This window comes from Adiantum capillus-veneris, chromosome 11 (genome assembly GCF_014529385.1).
Source record: "Adiantum capillus-veneris isolate H3 chromosome 11, ASM1452938v2, whole genome shotgun sequence".
Taxonomy (NCBI): Eukaryota; Viridiplantae; Streptophyta; class Polypodiopsida; order Polypodiales; family Pteridaceae; genus Adiantum; species Adiantum capillus-veneris.
Genome location: NC_140941.1, coordinates 155,775,854 through 155,798,716, shown reverse-complemented (window position 1 = coordinate 155,798,716; position 22,863 = coordinate 155,775,854). Strand labels below are relative to the sequence as shown.

General features: G+C 42.1%; 1 protein-coding gene across 1 annotated transcript; it reads left to right on the top strand.

Moving 5' to 3' along the window:
* The first annotated feature begins 459 nt into the window (after positions 1-459).
* On the top strand, positions 460-7,915 carry LOC147448276 (uncharacterized). The gene is made up of 6 exons (XM_086524540.1): positions 460-792; positions 1,509-1,724; positions 1,902-2,002; positions 2,106-2,166; positions 5,595-5,668; positions 7,527-7,915. Exons 1-6 carry the CDS (start codon positions 665-667, stop codon positions 7,580-7,582), a joined length of 636 nt encoding a protein of 211 aa, XP_086380666.1. The 5' UTR covers positions 460-664; the 3' UTR covers positions 7,583-7,915.
* The last annotated feature ends 14,948 nt before the right edge of the window (positions 7,916-22,863 follow it).

The following is a 22,863-nucleotide window of genomic DNA, read 5'->3' as shown; positions in this document are numbered from 1 at the left end:
CCAAAAACAAGACCCGTTTTTTCACACAGTTTAGGTTCAAAAATGTTGTGCAAGAGTAAGGTTAATGGTGAGATCGATACTCAAAAAAAAAATGCTAAGTTTTTTTCAGCTCATAAGGCAACTTTGTGGATATATAGCACCTAGAAATTCATTTTCATACTCTTCAAATAATTCAAGCAAAATGGTCACTTAACACGACAAAAAAGTGTCCAAGGACATAAAAGTGTCATGTTACCATTCTAGTGTTAAAGAAATTATTTTTTGAAATTCTCATGTTATGTGAGAGAATCATATTTTTGAAACATAAAAAATACATCATAATCTCATACCAAACCACCCATAAAAGAGAGCAGAGACTATACCAAATCCAACTGGCAAGCAAGCCACCCTAGCACGAGAAATGAGACAACAAAACTCATAAATTTTTTCCTTCTTATTTTTTATTACATTGGAGCTTTTAAAGACTCAATGATACTCACCAAGTGGCTAAGAAATTCATTATGCTACCTAGGAGGATCATCATATGTTGCAATTGGGTCTTGGGTATCACTAACCAAAATGACCTCATATGAGGATATCTTTTAATATTTTGTAATGATCTTATATTGTCTCGAATTAACAATTAAGCCTAGTTTTATATAAATAAGAGTATGGGCTAGGTCGCATGGAGACGATGCTCCTGCTTTCTAGCCTGAGCCTTCATTCACTAGGCAATCGGTTAATGCAGTCAAATGGCCTTAGGTCTTGTGGAGACAGTGCTCGTGCTTTCCACCCTGAGTCTCCTATCATCAGGTAATTAGTTAATGCAGTCAAACGACCACTCAAAAAACTTGACGGCCGCTATTTTGAAGCAGAAGACAGCAAGCTACTCACTACTTTTGATGCAAATTTGAAGCATTAGCTCTTGTTGGATGCACAACCGCTGCCAGCAAAGCTTGACTGGACAGTTTGTTGGATAGCAGTGCCATGTGACCTAGCCCAAAGCGGTAACTAAATGGTGGCCGCTCAAAAAACTTGACCGCCGTTATGTTGAAGCAGAAGAGACAAGCCACTCAATGCTTTTGATGCAAACTTAAAGCAATTAGAGCTGGGTTACGCCCGTGCTAGTGGGGGGAACGGGGGCAAGGCTGCAGACCAGGTCGCACCACTGTGGTGAGTTTGTGGGAGCGATTTTGCAGGAGTGGATGACAGCGACATGAAGGCTTGTGATTGGAAGGCTGCAGCCTACGAAACAGGAGTTGAAAGGGTTGCAAAAATATAGCTTATTACCTACCTTTTATGAAGTGATACCAGGGTTATCTTTTGCATTCGACAATTCTGGTATGTTCTTCTCCTTTACTCAGAATGGACTGTCCTCTCCCCCCATTAACCTTCGGTGCGACTCTACTCTTAACTCTTGTTGCATACACAGCCACCTGTAAAGGTTGACTAGGCAGTTTGTTGTTTAAAAATGTTTCCAAATTCCTCTAGTCCTAGAGTGAGTGGCCACTGGCATGTGCTCTGTGCAGCCTGCGAGGCCACGCAAGTGCGAGAGCTCTTTGGTGCACCTCTGGTGGGGCATTTGTAGGGGCCGTCTTGCTGAGGTTTTTTGGGTTTGGCGTTGCTATAGTGGTTCCCTCTGGGGTGAGGGGCCAAGCTAGTTCAATTTTTGGGTTACCGCCCCTCCCACCTCCTTTTGGGGAGGGCAATGGGTGGCAGTTGACGGGCATGGATCCCTTAGCCAGGTCTCTATTGGTCTGTGTCAGATCTTATTTTTGGTTGCCGCCATTTCCTGGCTACATGTGGTCTTTGAGTGGTAGAGGAGTCCCCTTGGTGGCTTCAGTTCTGGGAGTTCATGCTCTCGGGAGGTCGTACCTTTGAAGCTGGGTCAGCTTGCGATTCTCTTGGTGGACCTAATCCAGATTGGTAGGGTCTCAATCTGTGGAGGTTGGGGGATTTTGCCTCTTTGGTGGTAGCAAGAGGTTTTCTCTCTGCTGGCTTTCACTCTACCATGGATATACTGGTAGGTTCTTTATTTAACACGCAGAGAATCTGCAGAGATCCCGCTTTCGCATTTTGAATGGCTTCATATTTGAAATGGATTTTTAAAACTTTTAGCTATCCAGGTATCGATCTCGTGCGAAGTGCTCTACGTTTCTACCCAGGTTGGGCTACCAACTCGGGTAAGTATGCGTCCTGCTCTATGGACCTACATTTTGTAAAAGAGAAAAATATACTCTTGCTCCTCGTCCAAGGTAGTGCCCGCGCGACCTGCTGTTTGTGAGCACTCCTCATCATTCTATCTCCCTTGCATGCTCATCAAGTAAGATTCGCGCTATTTGGACATTTTCCAAAATTGAGAGTGGTGGTTTGTGATTGCGTTGGTTGGTCCCTTATTGTCTTTTTTTTCTGGTATGACGGTGGGGTGGCTCCTATGCTATCCATATACTTTTGGTATTTTATAGGATGAGATTACCCAGCAAACTTTTTGGTGTTCAATTTATTTCCAACTCATCATTTGGTGAGTACGGTTTTTTTTTTTTTAAATCCACAAAGATGTTTCCTCTAAGATCCGCTTTGCCAAAAAAAAAAAAAGGATTAAGTTGTTGAGAAAGTAGTGATTTTAAGTAAATGGTGGTACATTAGTCATGCACTATTTTTGGGAGTCTCCACTCTTGTTAGGGTTTTCTACTCCATGCATTAAGAGGAAAGTAGCATGTGGGGTGGGTTGGAATCTTCATCTCATCATGGCATGATTTTATTGCTGGAGGAACTGCAGTTGTCCAATCCGGTACGGATCTGCATTAACTCAAACTTCAAACTGCAATAACTTCTTCACCGTAGCTTCAATTGACGAGCCATAAAGACAAGCCTGTAGAGCACTTTGAGTACTTCAACTTTGATTAATAAAATCCCAGCTATGACCACTTTCAGCATACTCACTGTTTAGCATTATCAACACATCTTTTGGCCCTTAGAGCCACATTTGGCACACTTTTAGCTTAAAATTGGCTTGTTAACAAGTCCTTATTACTGTTGAATAATTACGTAGGATTTGAATAGACCTGAGTGGCATCCCTTTGCTCATTTTTTTGTCATGGAGCGGAGCGGCACGACAACGGTGTCTTTGCATGAGTTTTCTATGAACACATCGTTTCTTTTACTTTCTTAATAAAAAATAATGTGTGTGTGTGTGTTTTGTTATTTTTAGACTTATACACAAAAGAACACAACAATTCAAAAGACACCTGACTTTAAACAAAGGACAATGATTAGCACAAAAATAACTCAGTCTTTAAATTTTTTTTATATATCATAGTGATTCAGTAGCTAAATTGAATATGTATTATAGGTGTCAACAAACCTATTAATTGTTATCAGTGTCTTACTTAAAGTTTTTTCAACTTATACCTACCATCCATGTAGTGTTAAATATCAACAAATTTTCATTCTCAAAATAGTAAGACATGGATGAAAGTGGTATATGTGTGTGTGTGTGTGTGTGTGTGTGTGTGTGTGTGTGTGTGAGAGAGAGAGAGAGAGAGAGAGAGAGAGAGAAAAAAAACTTGAGAGAGTGAGAGAATCTGTTGTTTCTCAATCCATACACCCACTCAACTCTCAACCAAGCTCAAATGTGTTGTGTGTGTTGTTGTTAAACTTATACTTATACACAAAAGAACATAACAGTTTAAAAGACAAGTGGCTTTAGACAAAGGACAAAGATTACCACAAAAACAATTCAGTTTTTGATTCTTTTTTTTACATCATAGTGAGAATGAAGTATCATTCTTAGTGTTTTGTACATAAGATAGTCAAGAAAAACTTATTTTGAAATAAAAGATGCCAAGTTCGATAGTGATGGACAACAACTTAACCAAAAAGATTGTAAGGAAAGATAGAGTCCTCACTTACATCCATGTAAACAAGACAACAGAATCATTAGCTTTCAATATGTATTACAGGTGTCAAGAGACCTATCCCTTATTAAAACCTTTTTAATGTATACCTACCATCCATGTAGTGTTAAATATTAGCAAATATCCATTCTTAGAACATTAAGCCACAAATGAAAGTGATGTGTGTGTGTGTGTGTGTGTGTGTGTGTGTGTGTGTGTGTGTGTGTGTGTGTGTGAGAGAGAGAGAGAGAGAGAGAGAGAGAGAGAGAGAAACTTATCTTTCTTTTACTTGTTATATACTTTTTTTTTCTTTCTTAAGATAAAATTAAGACATGCCATTTCGATATTTAAGTTAACTTGTTAGTGTAAAAAAGGTCCTCAAAATAACGTTTTGGGACTATTTTGAGATGCTAAATGAAATTTTAATCGAATAAAACATGGTAAAAAGACACAATACATAAGAGGATAAGTAAGAGTGTGTGTGACCGGCTACTAAGGCCCTCTTGATAAAACAAGTGTCAACTATCTCACAACATTGGCTTGCATATATAATATGATGCATAGTTCCTGCCCTTCTTTGTACAAAGTAGGAAGAAGATAGAACATAGAAGAGTTTGCAAAAGATAGTGAGAATCTAGGGTTTGTGGAGCGAACTATCACTGCTTTGTAAAGATTGTGAGGGGACATGAGTAAGAGGCTCCTGTGTGTGCCTATGGCAGGGCATATAGCGAGTAAGAATCAATGGACATTGGCGTGTTCAAGGTGGCGAACAATGCCTCTCTCTGGGGTGAGAACCCAGGCTATTGAGCCTTCTTTGACTTCATTCCTCCCTTGTTGGACCCTCTCTTTTTGGTGCTTGGGAGTGGATGCCTCTCCTACCTTCTTTTGGGGATGGCAAAGGGCATCCTGTTCACTTTGTTTCTCTCTTCCCGAGTTTTCCTCTTGGGTGGTAGGTGGTGGGATCCCATGTGGTAGTGATTGAAGGTCTCTCAAAGAGCATGTCTCCCTTCATTAGCTTGCTTGTTTGCTAGGGATTGGTGTCGGTTTTGTTGTCAAGCCCCTAAGTCCCTTGCTTCTCCTCCATCGGGGTTTGGCTTTGTTCTCTAAGATGAAGCTTTGCTCAACTTTTGGTTTCTTTTTGGTGGATGTCTCCTGGGCAACTGGTGATGGAGTGTTTGAATCCCCCCTATTTGCAAGCATCTTCAAGATAGGCTCGTGATATTTTGGTATGCTGGAATACAACGCTTTTCTTTTTCATGGTCTATCCTATTTGGGAGCTGTCCTACCTTATGGAAACCAAACATGCTTCTAGTGTCTATTGCATATTATCTAGGGTGGCCCCTTGTAAAACGAATCTATGTTGGTTGATGTTCTGGCTTAGAACAAGCAAGACTTCCTTTGTAATTTCTTTGTATGATGTTAATATACCAACTTACATTTATGAGTATTGAAATAGTAAGAAAATAAGCTTTCTATCATTTTTTGCCATATGGCACTAATCAACAAGCTTTATCTGATGATCCAAAGTCGATCTTATGAATTCCATGCTTTACTAAGATATTATGCATGCCAAAAAGGACACACAGATGTCGCAATTATTTTTCTACAAAACTAACGTTGAATTTTTTTATCGAAGAATTCTAATAATCTTCTTCAAAAACTAATTTCTTAAATTGGTGAGATTCTATACTAAATGAAGTATGTAATTCAATTCTCTAGATCAAATACAAGGAGTTTCACAAAGCGAGTGAGCTTTTTCAAGCAATCTCATTTTTTTGAGCAATTCCCACAAGGTATTGCTATCACTCAACATTGAATTTAGCTTCTTTTTTGTTCAAAACTCACAAAATGTGAGTGGTTATAGTATTAATGATAAACAAGACATCACTGAACGGCTATTAGGGAGCCACCCAACTAGACAAACAAGAACAACAACACCGGCTGATACGGAAGCCACCTGAACCAGAAGAAATGGCTGGCTATCAAGGGAGGCACCCTGACATTAGTGCAGAGGCTAAACTGGGAGCCACCCAATCGATGAAGATCATAGGGAGACTGAGTGGGGATGCCACCAGGCCAAACGGGCTACCACCCTGCATAGATTGTCCACCAGAGCGATCGAAGATAAAGTTGTAAGAGACTCAGAGCACATCTCGAAAAAGGAGAATCTACACATACTCATCCACTCTATGAAGTATTCGATAACATCCAACAAGGATGAAACTAGAGGACCCAACAAACATAGCATCAATACACCACCCAAGCCCATGTCCACACCCCATCCCCTCGAAGCCCTTCTTCTGCATCTTAGGGGCATTGCGTTCCAAGGGAGCTGTCCACATCAGCACAAGAGGGCCATATCAAACACGTGAAAGTCCCCCGAACTTGAAGAGTCTTGTATGCTCCCCACACCAAGGCTGCCACCCTTGACAATAGTTCCATCTGAAGCCGTGAGACTGCAACACTGCCAATGCAGTAGGGAGTTTCCCTGCATGAGAGAAAGAGGCCCCCTTGGTGTCCTATTTCCAATAATGTAAGACCACTAGAGACGAGATTGTAGATCTAAGACCACCCAAAGGCCCCCTCCCCTGGGGACACCCCTATAGCAGAGGTCTCTCCCCGCCTCACCCCCATATGTAGGTCAAAGCTCCACACAAACATTTAATTTGTGTACTTTTCTATGCCAAGATCACTTAAAAGACAAAGATGAACTATTATCAAATCATTCAATTGACACCAAAGAGAGGACATTAAATCTATAATCTATGAATACAAAACAAAATTAAAAAATGAACATGTCGAAAGATATAGTCCTTATAGCTATGAATAAGAAACAAAATGCAAACACATAAATATGTCCATAAAAAAGGACATTAAACCTAGGTAGGTGCCCAAAACGACTTTTTCATCTCTCTTTAGAGGGAATCAATGAAGATGCTTATGTAAAAATTTGGATAAAAGGTAAACTTAATTTAAAAAATGGGTTCGTATAGAATCGCACGTGGATGAGATAGAGAGAGGGAAAGAGAGATCTTCTTAGATTTTTTTGAGAGGAGCAATGTTCAGAAAAAATGTGTCTTAACTTAATATTGTGCCATTTTCAGTCAAAAATGTTGATGGAGGGCAAGGGGAAAAGGAGAAATTAGGTCCCAAAATAGAGAAAAATAGTGTAAAGCCCCAAACACAAAATAGGAATTTTGCATGTTTGGGAAAAAAAGAAAACCCAAAAAATAAATTTTCTCTTGACAAAATTTTGTATGTCAATAACATCATGCTTTGTCAATGTTTAATATCATTATAAAGCAGTATCATGACTAATGCTTGCACGAAAGGTTGCAAGAAAGCTAATGCCATGCCAAAAGAAGCACAAAATTTACGATGAGTTATGCAAGTATTTTATGTATTCTCACTTATGAAAATAGACATAAATTCCTTCAAAGGTGTTAAGGTGTTAAGGTACTTAAAAGTGAAGATAGTATGGTGCACAAAATACTCAAAAACAATTAAATGCAATCCTCAATGAAAAGAGGGAAATTAGGACTATGTTATAAAAGCAATCATAGACATTAACATCTACACAATAACACATTTTGTCAATGTGCTAAATGATAATAAAAATTTTGATTGGCTAATGGCTTAACCTAATGGCAGGAGTCGCACGGCTTGGTTGGTTGTTCAAAGGGAGGTTGGACTTGGAGGTGGAGTGAAGCCCTTGGTCTGAATAGAGAGTGACTTCAGTTGCAACAAATGGTGCGGCATTGGTGTCATGGCGGAAAGGGTTGGGGCTGGCTGGCACCTGGTAGGAGCAAACAACCATAATGAGAAAGCAAGGATCGCTTGATTTCGCCCTACGAGCTTCCCCTTCAATAGCCTAAAAAGATCTCCTCCCATGCTTCCTACAGAACCGCCAGCAACCGACCACTACCTCGATCATAGCCATTACAACCTCTTGGTCATTAGGGATGATTGGTCAGGCAAGAGTTGGGGCTACCTCATTGGTGGGGGGAGAGAGAAAGAGAGAGAAGCGAGAGAAAACAAAGACTTAAAATCTCTCCAACCTTTCAGATTTTAGACTTTTCAATTCCACCTCTCATTGTTTCTTCCCATCATTTAGATTTCATTTGGAATCTCAATAATTATGCACTAACATTTTCCTTTTTCTCAGATTGGGAGAACCTACTGGTTCTTTTAAAGGAAGACTAAAAACAACACAAAACTCATGAAAATTGTGAAGATGATAAATTTATGTTCATTACCTCAAATAACTCCATTTAAATCAAGGCAATATGCATCAGGCAATAGAAGGCCAAGTTAAGAACTTTGAAGAGGACATAGTAAAGATATGCGAGCACATATGTAACACACTGATCCATCCATTCGGCACCTTTCCAAAACACCTTGCCACAATTTTTAGGATATTGTAAAAACTTGTAAGGCATTTAGGAGAATATGGTGCATAAGCGTGTTGGTGGGAGTCATTTCTAAAAAAAAATAAAACATAAAGATCATGAGATATAGAATAAATTTTATGATTTTGACCTCATTATTGACCTCGAATATCCAAAAAGCCTAAAAATGACTATCCATGAGTATCATTTTGATATCTTGAGAGGGAGAAAAAGCTAATAATTGATCCAAAAATCCCCTAAAACCGACCCGTGGTGACAAGGATTTATTTAGGGGTGTTCAACATGTGAAGAGAGAGAGAGAGAGAGAGAGAGAGAGAGAGAGACCCAAAACCCCTCAAAATCAATCCATGGTGACATGAATTGATTTATTTTATTTTATTTTTTATTTTTTATTTTTGGGGGGGGGGGGGGGGGGGGTGCTTCCACCATCCAAAGAGGGAGAAAATTTGTAAAAACTTCAAGCTATGGGAACATAGATTGACTTGGGTGGGTTCTAGCACTTGGGAGAAAATATCAAAATTAGACCCAAAAATTCCCTAAAATCAATCCATGGTGACACGGATTGATTTTAGGGGGTTCCAACACCTAGAGAGGGCAAAAAAACAAAACAAAGTGCAAAATTGACTCAAGAACCCCATGAAATCAATTTGTGGTGACAGTGGTTGATTTGGGGCTTGTGACCATGGATTAATTTTGAGGGTTTTTGGTTGGTGGTTTTGTGTTTTCTACCTCTTCACATGTTAGAACCCCCTGAAATCAAAATTTGCATCTTTGGGATGAGAGAAGCTTTTATTTTGGAAGGATGTGGAGCTCATGGTGATGTAGCATAAATTGGGGTTATATGAAAGGCTTCTTATTAATAACACTTGGAAGTGACAGCTTTCTCACTTACGTTTATATGCGGATCAAAAATAGATTGGAGAGCCTAGTACTGGCTGAAAGACAATGTGTTCTTGTTTCCCAAGACCCAGAGTACCTACTATGTGCTAGTGTACAAAGAGGATTAGTTTGCCCCATTCAACATAATTTGGAAGAAAAACTGGTGAGAAGAACGCTAACAAAAGAGGGTTACTATCATATGAGAGATTGAAGAGCCGGAGTACATAAAGGTATTTATCTGGAAGGTGATATGGGGAGCCTTGCCCACTGGGATTAAGGTGCAAGCTAAAGGGCTCGGCTATGACACTTGCTCTGGTTGCAATTCAATCTCAGAAGATCCTCTTCATCTGTTTGGAAAGTGCCCTACTTCGTGCGGACTTGCCGCTAGGGTTTGCAAGTGGGTAGAAGGGACTTAGAAGATAATCTTTTTGATAGAAGAATTAATCTTGGGAGGTCTTGGTATTCAAAGCCATGCCATTTTGGTGTGCACTCAAATGATAAGATTCTGTTGTCTGAACCAGGTATGGAGGTCCAGGAACCTTCAACTATTTGAGGACAAACTGGATGTTGTCCTATGTCATAATAACTAATAGCTAATTTTCCCTAAATGATCTCATGTTAAACTGATCATTTAATATGGGGAAGTGCCAGGGCAAACCAGCCACAGTAGGGATCCAAAGAAAGGGCTTTAAAGATCCTAAGGTTCAGCCCATTAAGACTTCAAAAATGCTAAGGTTCCAAAATTCAAAGGTTGTGTCCAAAGGTCAAACACTAGGAAAATTGCATGCTTTGTGTGTGCTCAAAAAGTCTTCGAAGAATCCTACATAGGAGGGGGCGAGCCCTGGAAGTAGGGGATGAGAGAGAAACACACACACACACACACACACACATACACTCACAAGCTCCTGTACACAAAGGGAATGAGGAACACATGTCAGCTCCACTACAAGAGGTTGTGTGCTCTTGTGACGCTGTTAGCGACGGAAATACATTGGGTTTTTATAACCCCCGGCGTCGCTAAAACCGTCGCTACGAGCGTCGCTACGAGAGCGTCGCTATAGGCGTCGCTATAAGCGTCGCTATATAGCGACGCATATAGCGACGCCTACAACGACGTTTACACAGAAGACTATAGCGACGCTACAGATCCATAAATAGCGACGCTTATAGCGACGCCCGAGAGAATTTTTTTTTGGTGACAGGGCATTGAATGCCCTGCCACCCATCAACCACATTGTACTTGATTCACTTTTTAAAAAAAGTGCAAAAGTAGATAATAGACCCAAAATAGTCACCCACAAGACGCATTGTTTGCAAAATTGACAATTGTACACATCATAAGCAAAATGAATTGATTGGCAAATGTAATAATGACAATTGTACAACATCATAGGCATAAAGAATTGATTGGCAAAAGGAACTGCGGTGACAAATGTAATAATATACATGGTTCAAAAAGACGTATAAAATCCGTCTCATGATACATAAGCTATGAGAAACCCTAAACTAATGCTATCTAGCTACGGCTAAACTGACGTCGTCTAGTCAGACGTCTCATCGCGTCCAAGCGGCATATCTGTCGGATTCTGCAAAAAAAGACAATAAGACAGCTTTCAGTAAGTATAAACATATAACGACATTTATAAAACAATACAAAAAATAAAAAAGAGTAAACCCTAATACTAACCATGCCGCCGCGAGAACTGAGAATGTCCATCAGGGCGTTTAAGCCCTTCCTGCCTGCGTACTCGCGCTCGTACGGTGTGGGATCACGTCCTGTCATCGACCACTGTCAAAACATACAAAGATTTCATTATGTTAGAACTAAAAAACTCTTAAACCCTAAACTATCGAACATGCATAAAGAGCAATGTGAAAACACTTACAAAATCGGCCTCAAATGATGCCCATCCACCGCTCCCCAAGTGGTGCGAGCTCCCTGCCTCTACTCGCGCTCTGGCTGCATCCTTTTGTTGCTTCCACTTGTCGGGATTCTCGCGCGCTGCTTTCTTCGCATTCTTCCAATCTTCTTTGGCCAGCCAATCTGGCCTGTTCCACCCATTCTTGATTGCTTTTTGCACTTCGGAACGCTTGTGTTTGCAGTATTCGCGCATTCGAATCTTCATCAGGTCTTCATTGAAGCGCTGATCCCGTGTTGGAACAGGAAACTCATCATGAAGTATGCTGATGACTCTGTTTTTTAAATCACTTGGTACTTCACTCCATTTGTTTAGTATGTAGTGTCTAAACAGTTGAGAGCAAAGACCACGCATGCGCGAGATCACCTTCTTGCCGTCATCATCCATGATGATGCCGCTGCTGATGTCGACGGAGTAAGGCAAGCCCTCTGGCCGGTGACGCGTGAACCTGGGTGTCCCGGCAGGGGTCTCTAGCGGCGTGTCGATGGGGGTACGGATGTCAGGTGTCTCCACCGGCGTCTGGGCCCCGAAGCGAGGAGTGTCGAGTGGGGTGGCTCCTGGCGGAGTAGGTAGAGGTGTGTAGCTTCTAGGAATAGTCAGCCATGCAAAACCTGGCGTAGATAGCGATGCTGTGGCTGGTGTGGGGGCGGGCAAAGAAGGGGAGGGTAAAGAGCCTCGTCGAACACGAGGAGGTGTGGAGGCATCGGTGGCGGAATCCCCACAACAACTGCCACCGCCACCACTAGAGCGCCGGTGTCTAGACGAGTGTGAAGCTCGTCTCGTCGACGCCGAAGCTTCAGAGCGCGCTGAATGCTCCGAAAGAGAGGGAGATGCGGATGGAGTAGGAACGCGCGATGATGCGCCAGAGCGATGACGCTCCACGTACCACTGTCTCTGCTGCGGTGACAAAGAAGAAAGAAACTCCTCATCATCCATACCTGCATTAAACACACGAATATTTAAACTTAATATTGAATGAATAGAGTAGACAATGACGCAAAGACCATTAAATACAATGACGTAATGACGCATATAAATACAATGACGCAATGAATCGAGTGATAGAAGAGGCAAGTCGAAAACCCAGAATTTTCAATCAAAAGATGTGAGCGCGAGTAGAAAAGAGCGTTATACACCATGGAAGGTACTTAGAGAGCCAGAGCTTTTACAACACGGAGCAAAATTGTTCAAATACAATATTTGTGGCTTTAAGAGATCTCTCTCTCATCCTCGCATAACTCAGCATAACTTCCTATATCTATATAGAGCTCTCCGTTTAAACACATATCCTCTGTTTCATTTTGTAGCTCCTCTGCATGCACCCCATATAGAGTAGTAGCATCTTGATGCTCGTCTGGCACCACCGCAGCGGCTTCTGATTGAGCATCTTCTCTGATCTCCTCCATTGATGTCGTTGTGATTGGCACATGGTAGCCTTCATACGTCCTTGCACTACGAGGGGCTACCTCTATGACGTACCACCAGTTTGATGTAGACTTTGTAGGATGAAATATTACCTGCCAGAGCCACAAAACTTACATGAGAGCTTTCAAGCACATAACTTGTAAAAGGGGGATGTTAACTATTTACATACTTACTTGTTCACAATGCTCGGGTAGTACGAAAGTGTCTCTTAGGTCAGTCCATTTCTTAGTAGAATCCACCTCAAGAAAACCAGACTCTCCTCTACGCACAGTAGCGTTGCGACCCTCCATGATTATCTTGAACCATTGCACGTCGAACAAGTCGACAAAAAATCCTCTGTAATCGATCCTCAAAATCTCTTGCAGCGTGCCGAAGTAAGTGAGTTCCGCCACCACAGGATCTGCATCAGAGGAACGTCGTCGACTAAACTGTTCAAATTTTGCCATGATTCCACAATCTTGAGTAAAACGCTTTTTGTCGATTCGTTCCACCCTAAAATGTCGACCTTTACACCATGCTGCTATGTATGACTTATACTACAACGAACAAAGATTATGAGTGGCTGTTCAAACGTTTATAAATAAAGTCACTTGCTAGTCGTACATTGAAAACTTACCTTGGTTGCGCAACCCCGAGAGTACTCCCACTCTTCTTCAGTCACTTCGTCACCGCATTGTTGTGCGCTTTTCAATTGGTTGTGCAACCATCTTAAGCTCATGAAGGTTGGTAGGCTCTCCAGAACCGCTGGATAGTGCATCGGTGGTCGTCTTCCCCGTCTCCACTCGATTCGTGCCCTTTGTCGCTCTTGCTTTGCATCCTCATATTGTGAAATCCACTTTTGCATCACTGGATTGTGAAGCATGCAAAATCGGTTGATTTTAGCCTCTAGATCTTCCGTCATCTTCTTCTCAACACCGAGATTGCACATGACAATCCCAGATATGCGCTCATCATCTATGGTTCACCATAGCGTGTCCCGGGATTTATCAAATCCGTCTAGCCACTCTCCAATGTACACTAGGGACTCTGATACCAACCAACCTTCTGCCATGCTACCCTCCGGACGTGCCTTTTGACGCACATATCCCTTAAGCGTTTTCATGAAACGCTCTAAGAAGAACATCCATCTGGAATGAACTGTGCCAGCTATTTCCACTTCATCAACTATGTGAACAAGAAGATGCACCTGAATGGTTAGCATTGTAGTAGGAAAATGTTTCTCAAACATGCACACAAGCTCCGCAGCATTTAGTTTGGCGAATGGTATGGAGTCTACGTTGATCTCCTTTTGTGAGATCCATTGCACCAGCTTTGCAAGTTTGTAGATTGTGTTACGGATGTCGAGAGACAAACATCCCTCAATGGCAACCGGTAAAATAAACTGTAAAGTATGTGCAGCAATGATATTAAAGTCCACATTTTATGCAATGATATTAAAGTCCACTATGAACGTACCTGACACATTTTATGCCAATCGTGTGACTTCAAACCGGTAAGCTTTCCTTCTTTAGTAAAACACGTTCGGAGCGAGTGCATTACGCCAGTGGGGGTCCGCAAAGATCGAATGGTCTCTTTTACTTTGCGTTCTTGGGCTCCTGTGAAAATCCATGGTGCTTTAGGGAGTTTTATCGATCCATCAGACGCTGTTTGCGGCCAATATTGCTCCATACGATCCACATTTCTAAGGTCAACTCTGGCTCCCAAAGTATCTTTCTTGCCGGTCAAATGGTCCCATAGTAGATTACCCACATTCTTGAATATGTGCATTGGATCGAGCAAGTGATTGATCATGAGTCGGGGCCAGTATGGTAACTCGTACCATAGAGATAGTCTCTTCATCCCTGGAGGCAATCCGTCATCGCACATCTCCTTCTGCTCTAACCATGCTTGTGCAGACATCCTTGGTGGCTCTCTTCCCAAAAAGCCGTCGTGTAACACATGATTCTCTGGAAGATACGCTTGATGACCTTCGTAGATTTGCTTCTTCAGTGAGGGTGCCCTACGCGCATTCAGTCTAGGTCCACATGTGACACATGCTCTGTATCCGCTTGTTTGAAGCCCTGCATGTATACACATGATAATAGATCAACTATGGGAAAAAACAAGATTTACAGTGTCTGAGTGAGGAGTGTCAATAGATCACCTGAGCATTCTGTTAGCCCGGGACAGTCATGCATGGTCCACATTAGAATGCCTCTGATCAAAGCATTCCGTCGTCCTGTGTGTCGGCTCATATCCACCACCTCTATGCCAATCCACAATTGTTGTAGCTCTTCCAATAGTGGACGAAGATACACATTCATATTCCCCACTTTATATCGCCCTGGCACAATCAAGCTTAGCCATAGGTGCCCCTTCTTCGTAGTCAACCACGGGGGAATGTTGTAGTTGACGATGACAACGGGCCATACACTGTAAGATGTTGATCTTTGACCAAATGGATTTACGCCATCCATAGCCAGGCCTAAGCGCAAATTTCGAGCTTCCCTGGCAAAATCCGACCATGTTCCATCTATATGTTTCCACGCTACGCAATCTGCAGGAATTCGTAGCACACCATCCGAAGATTTATTCTCCTCATGCCATGATGCTAGGGCTGCCATGGACTTACATTCAAAGAAATGCTTGATGCGAGGAAGCAGAGGGAAATGTCGCAAAACCTTTTGTGGAATTTTTGTCCCGTGGAGATCTACTCGATATCTTTCGGAATCACATTTCGGACACTTCTCCATGTCTATGTATTCCCCTCTGAAAAGAATGCAGTCATTAGTACAAGCGTGGATAGAATTGTAATCCATCCCCAAGTTTCGCAAAATCTTTCTTGCTTCATCTCGGGAATCTGGCATCACATTGTCAGCTGGTAGTATGTGCTCTTTCAGCAATCTACACAACATAAAAATATGATACAGTCGTGTAAAAATCTATCAGATCATTATACATTTAGAGTTCTATTAAAGTAAACTAAATGTAATAGATCACCTGAAAAGCGCTGTGACGCTAGTGTCACTCCATCCAAACTTTGCCTGCATGTTGAGAAGAACCAGGAGTGCTTTCAATCTAGACATACGTGCTCCATTATACAATGGCGTATCGGCTTCACTTTTCATATCATCATAGATAAGCCTTTCTGAATCCATGATCGTCTCGATCATTTCATCAATCTCGGGCTCAAACATTGCCTCGTTGGGAATGTGCTCTGCATGATCATCCCCCGAGCTGTCAGAGGCTACATCTTGTGGACTCACATATGCTGCTTGACCAAAGCGCCTGCGAACACGTCTATTGGGTTGCAAGATTGCTGCTTGTTGGCTAGCGTCAGAGTCCGACGAGTTATAATTGGCAACAACTCGATCTATAATAGATGGATCGAACTCGCCAAATTCGCGAACGTGCTGCAAAGAAACACGTCTTGTCCGTCGCACAGCATGCTTGCATTGATTACAAGGACATAAGACCCTCGTTGAGAGATAGGTGTTTCGGTTGGACGGTCCCACATCCTCGTCGCTACTCATAATGAGGATAAAAAACTTATAACCTGGACAACAAATTTAATATTCTATTGGCATTCTTCGTCTTATCTCTCTCTCTCTCTCTCTCTCTCTCTCTCTCTCTCTCTCTCTCTCTCTCTCTCTCTCTCTCTCTCTCTCTTTACCTCACATTCTCTAGTCATGTCCAATCCCCGCACACCTCGGTCTAGAGGTGCACGGAGATCAGAACCACCGGGTTATAATCTCGTCTTTATTGGTCAATACCTATATTTGTGGGTACAAGAAATCTACACACCCACGTCTACATGATACTGCATGTAGTGGATAAAACCCCTTTGCCTCTTCTCTAGCTGTAGCACTTCACTTCATCTTAACATCTTTTCACAGTAGATCTTTTCACTGTTCGTCTAACTCTAAACCCTAAACCGTAAGTAATTCTTGCGTGGACTCGATCTAACGTAAATAAGCGTAAATCTAAATAAACGTAAATCTAACTAAAAATAAAGCTAAATCTAATTTAACGTAAGTCTAATGACTAGAGGTTGGCTAGATGGTCATTGTGTCGGGGATGTAGTGACTCTTGCCGCCCTGAAGATCCACCTTCTTCCCTATCTTCTGAAGACATTTCACCAGTACTTTTGGATCGACGGAGCCCACCATGAGTGAAGGCAGCAATACCCTATATTCCATTGAGGGCTTTCTTCACCCGCTTCATGCAGGCATCGCAGTCTATGGAGACCTAAATCTAATCTAATATAACGTAAATCTAAATCTAGCTTAAATAAACGTAAATCTAGTTAAAAATAAACCTAAATCTAATTTAATGTAAGTCTACATATAACCTAATCTTTAATGTCTTTTAAGATAGTTTCCTACGACGTTATAACTCTCTTCTTCTTGTGTGTGTGCGCGTGTGTGGATGTGTGTGCCAATAAAAAGAGATAAATGGTATAACCTTTCTATCACCCATGCCAAGTATGATAGATTGATTATGCCATTTCCCTCTTGAATAATAGGTTTTGAGTTCAACTCCTCGTCGGCTAGATCTTTAGGTCTTTTAATTTTAATTAGTTTCCTACGACGTTAAATTAGTTTCTCTCTTTTTCTTTCTCAATATGTGTGCGTTTTTTTGGATCGTATGCATGTTTTCTCTCTCTTTTCCTCTCTCAATGTGTGCGTTTTTTGTTTATGCATGTTCTCTCTCTCTTTTCCTCTCTCAATGCGTGCCTTTTTTGTTTATGCATGCTCTCTCTCTCTTTTTCTCTCTCAATGTGTGTGTGCATTCTTTGTTTATGTATGTGTGTGTGCGTTTTTGTTTTTGTTTGTACTCTCTCTCTCTCTCTCTCTCTCTCTCTCTCTATCAACACATACTTACATAGACACACACACACACACACACACACATACACTCTCTCTCTCTCTCTCTCTCTCTCTCTCTCTCTCTCTCTCTCTCTCTCTCTCTCTCTCTCTCTCTCGCTCAGCCGTTTTTTGACCTAGTAGACAGCAGTTCACTCTTTTGACCATAACTTGCTCATCCGAACTCCGATTTAGGTGATCTATAGCCTCAATCGAAGAGCACGAAGCCCTCTACGCATTGATGTAAAGACAGAATTTTTCTGTGTAATGGAAGGCTTTGCTGTAACAGCATCTCAGAACTGAAAAAACTGTCAAAACTTTGCGTTTTTGTTGCCGACTTGAAGGCAATGTCAGACAAAACTCGCAAGGGTGGAAAAGCCACACTCGCCATGGAGAATGATGCAAAATCTCCAAGGAATTTGGATGCTAATCCAACCACATCGTCTACAACAACGGAAGCAATGATCATGGCTTACTTGGTCTCGTTACAAGAAACCGTCAACAAGCAAGGTGAAGAGTTGCGCGCACTTGCAATGGAGAATGGTACTTTAAGAGTTCTCGTTGTGGAGAATGAGCACCTCAAGAAGATTCTTGAAATGCAAACAACACGCTTCATGCATCTTGAGAATGAAGTTCAAGAATGTAAACGCTCTCTTGTGGACATGAATGTAGTGAAAGAGCGCTTGAGCAAAGTTGAGAGTGATCATGTATTGAAAGAGGAAACGATAGATACAATACGACATGATGTATGTGAGATGAGAAATGCATCCAAATCATGGGCTGATATATGTAAGGATAATGTGGTTTCTACATCTCCTATCACGCAAGCCGTTGTCCAAGCAAAGAATGTAGAGAATGTGGACACTCAAGAATTGCAAGAACGACAAAAACGCTCAAAGAACATCGTCATTCGTGGAATCAAGGAGGAAAGCATGGAAACACCTCAATCTCTTGCGGTTGCTATTGAAGAGTTTTTTGCTACACACTTTGGCATGTCAGGAATCATGGCTTATGGTGCACATCGAGTTGGAAAACAAGGAGTCCCTCGCTCGGGAGAAAGACCTATTGTATGTACCATGGCTGATGAGGTAAAGAGAAAGATCATCCTTGACAATGGTTGGATCTACCTCAAAGGAACGGGTTGTAATGTATATGAGGATCGCACTCTTATGCAACAAAATGTACGTCGCAAAGCATACGAGGAAAGAAGCAAGAAGGTTAAGGTATCATCTCAAGAAGAAAAGGCACTTGAGGAGGATGCAAGTCCACCCAACAAATAGGGACACATGATCTATGAGACCAACTCACGCTTGCGAATAAGCTTTTGGAATTGTAATGGGTATCCATGGAATGCGGAAATTGGCATTGATGAGCTTACCAATGACTCCGATGTGATACTTCTTGTCGAAACATGGGAGCATGATGCGCAACGAATTCTTGGATTTGACAAATACGATGTACATTCTTTGATGTGGGCCAAAAATGCAAAGCAACGAAGAGGCCAAGGAGGCGTAGCATGTATGACCAAAAAGGGTTTGAAAGATGTTTCCATTGTCAAAGAAGATAAGTATAAACGCTACTTATGGCTGAAAATCAGCCCACCAAATGGTCAAGTCATGTTTGTGGCCGGCTGCTACATTCCTCACTATGACTCCAACTTTTATGCTCGCTTGAATATGGATAGAGATCAGCCCTTTGTTGAACTAGAGGAAGACATTGCTCATTACAAGGATCAAGGTGAAGTCATTGTTTTTGGAGACATGAATGCTCGCACAAATATGTTACAACACGACACACAACAAGTCGACATGCCGCATGTATCAAGAAGAGTGGATGACTCATACATGTATAATCGAAGTTCTAATGATGCAAAAGAAGTGGATCACTATGGAAAGTCACTTCTACATATGTGCAATAGTACCGGAATGCTCATTGCAAATGGTGTATCTCTATGGCAAGGCACCAATGACTTTACATGTAGAAAGCACAATGGTGCTAGCGTGATTGACTATATGTTGTTCTCAGAAGCCACTCTAGAATGCATACAAAGCTTTACACTTGGTGAATGGAATCCGGAATCGGATCATAGGATGTTATGTATTGACCTCAAGTGTGGTAAACGGCCCGAGCATGTAGCCTCCAATCATGATGTGAATCATTTGTACCTACGTCTAGACTTCAAACGAGCACTTATATATGCTGATATGGTGGACCAAATGTTAAGCATGATAGAGCATCAAGGGAGCCCAACATTAGAATGCAAGTGGAAAGTTTTCAAAGAAGTAATTTTCTCTTGTGCGAAGGAATGCTTTTCGGCGAAACACATGTCTTGCAAAAGGTCTAAGAAGGGTAGCACCAAGAAGAAATGGTTTGACATGGAATGTAGTCAAGCCCGAAAACACTTGCTAAGATTGGATGCAATCAAAGACAAGGAAGTTTACTTGGAATGTTCACACACATACAAAGCACTTGTTCAAAAGAAGAGGAGAAGGTGGGAAGTCGAAAAACAACTTCTTTTAGCACAAGAGAAAGCACATGCATGTGGCAAGTTTTGGCAAAATCTAAAAGGCAAGCGCGTTGAGAGCTTTGGTGACTTGACTCTTGAGGATATGTATATGCATTGTAAGAACCTCTATGAGCAACCCAATGTTGATAAGATGGAGGGTTGTAGCTCCCTTCCATTTATGTCTCCCTTCTTTACCATTGAAGATGTATGCCACGCGCTTGAGAAACTTGCTACTCGCAAGGCAGGTGACCTTCAAGGTGTCAAGGCTGAAATGATTAAATGGACAAGCAAGAAAACACAATATTGGATATGCGATATGTTTAACCTTGCACTTCAGTATGGCATGCCTCATGATTGGAGTGCAAATTGGATCAAACCTTTGCACAAAGGAGGAGATGTAAACAATGTGAACAACTATCGCACTATAATGGTTGGTTCTTTGATGGCAAAGTTATTTGGATGTATCATGGAGATGAAGATAAGTGAATGGGCTGAAAAGAATTGCAAACGTGCGCTTGGCCAAGCAGGTTTTCGAAAGCATCATAGCACTATTGATCACCTTGTCACTCTTCGAGTTCTTATGGAAGCGTCTCAACTGAAAGGAAAAAAGTTGTATTGTTGTTTTGTGGATTTCAAGAAAGCTTTTGACATGGTACCACGAGGAAATCTTTGGAGACGTATGCAAAGCCTTCAAGTGCCGAGAGAATTTATGCATGCAGTCTTTCGCATCTACCAAAAAGTGATATGTCGATTACGTATGGGAGATGGAATTTCAGAATTTTTTGCAAGCACTATTGGTGTCAAACAAGGATGCCCACTTTCCCCAACCCTCTTTGGGCTACTCATTGATGAATTGGAATACATGGTTCTTGATTTTATGCAGCAAGAAGGCATAGAAGAGGTTAAGATTGGAAATGCGGTGATCATGCTTTTGCTTTATGCCGATGATGTAGTGCTCTTGGCACATACCTTAGAAGATGCGCAAAAGCTTATGAGTGTCTTGGAACGCTTTTGCCTACATAGCGGGCTGATCGTGAATGGATCCAAAACCAAGGTTATGCTTGTAAAGACCCTCAATGACGAAAATCCATGCATTGTATACAACAATGAGAAACTTGAAGTGGTAGATCACTTCAAGTACCTTGGCCTTGAGGTTCCATCCAATCATAAATGGAAGGATTGTGCAATGCGTCGCTTGGAAGCCGGAAAGAGGGCTTATTATGCATTTGAGAACATGTGCAATGCAGGAGAGATCAAGTGTTGGGCTCTCAAAAAGTACCTCTTTGACACATTGGTGACACCGGTGCTTGTTTATGGAGTGGAGGTGTGGGGTGGAAGCATCGGGAAGTCTACTTGGAAAGAGTTTGAGAATGTCCAAAAGCGTTTTCTCACCAACTTTCTCCAAGTCAAGACACAAACACCCTACATGCTCTTACTTCTTGAGTCCGGATCGCTTCCCATTGAGGTCTTGGGCATGGAAAGGGTTGTGGAGTACATGCGTAAGACACAACGTAGCCCTTTGCATCAACTTCCTAGAATCGCATATGAAGCAAGTCAAAAGGTTCAAAAGACATGCAAGAGCAAAATACTAAGTTCGGGGTGGATGCTTGATATCAAGAAATGGTTTGGAAGATGGGATGCATGTCACTTGGTCAAGGATGCGTCGATCGACTCCCAAGTTAATGAGGCCTTCTTACAACGCCAATGTATCATGGCTTGGGAGAAATTCGGAGGTTCTCGCTTCAGCCATTACACCACACACGTTGCCCCAAACTACAAATCTCTCTTCTTCTCGGAACGAGGTAACCGAACCCATTCCTACATCCTTGAGCCCATCCCGTTGAGTGCGATCCGCACCATTGCCTCCATTCATCTTAGCTCCCATTCTCTACGCTGCGAGACAGGACGTTGGGGCACTGGCGAGGAGTGTCATCGACTTTGCACCTTATGCCCTCGTCAAGTGCGAGAGAGTGAGTACCACACACTACTTGAGTGCTCATCTTTTGACCACATTAGGTCCTCTTTTCCCCATATATTCAGCCATGAGCTCTCCCTACATACCTTCCTCTCCCAACCACGATGTGGACTCTCTATTGCGACGCTCATTTCAGCCATTTTTGAGCATCGAGAGTCACTTATGAACTCCACTCACACCACGTGACATGTTCATTCGGTCCCATAGGTCATATTTGACCTCCCAGGACGATAATAGAACTATCTATCTCTCTCTCTCTCTCTCTCTCTCTCTCTCTCTCTCTCTCTCTCTCTCTCAAAAACACTATGTGTGTGTGTGTATGTGTGTGTGTGAGAGAGAGAGAGAGGGAGAGAGAAAGAGGGGAAGGGAACATGAGAATGAGGAGAGGGAAGGAGCATACCTGGCTCTCCTTCCTCTCCTCGTGTGTGTGTGTGTGTGTGTGGAGAAGAAAGAGAGAGAGAGAGAGAGAGAGAGAGAGAGTGAGGGAGAGCGTTACCTGCTCCTTGCTTGAGGGCGCCGAAAAACTCAGATCTGAGATCTGAGTTTTTGGGCGCGCTCGGTTATTTTTTTACCCCAGCCGGCGTCGCTATGAGCATCGCTATAAGCGTCGCAAATTTACAAAGAAATTTGCGACGCTCATAGCGACGCCGGGAATTTTTTTTTGGAGCGTCGCTGTGTGAGCGTCGCTAATATGAAGAGCCTCTTGTAGTGCTCCCTAGCCTAGATGCCCACAAGGTGTACTCAAATCCTATTGGATGGCCATGGAGGTGGACCAATGAGAAGTAGGCTAGAGTAAATCTAAATAAATTAATTTAAAAACACTTAATAAAAGAACTAATAGGAATTAAGCTCTCTAGAAGACTATTGGATAGTCTCCCAAGGGGTCCAATGAGCATTCAACAGCCCAATGGCTTGCCTGATTCCTATTGGCCAGGAGACAAAGGGATTCCATGAAAGTTTAGCTACATTAATTAATTACCTAAATCTCTCACAAAAGGCGAAAGGGGGACACATGTCAGAAGGCTATCACT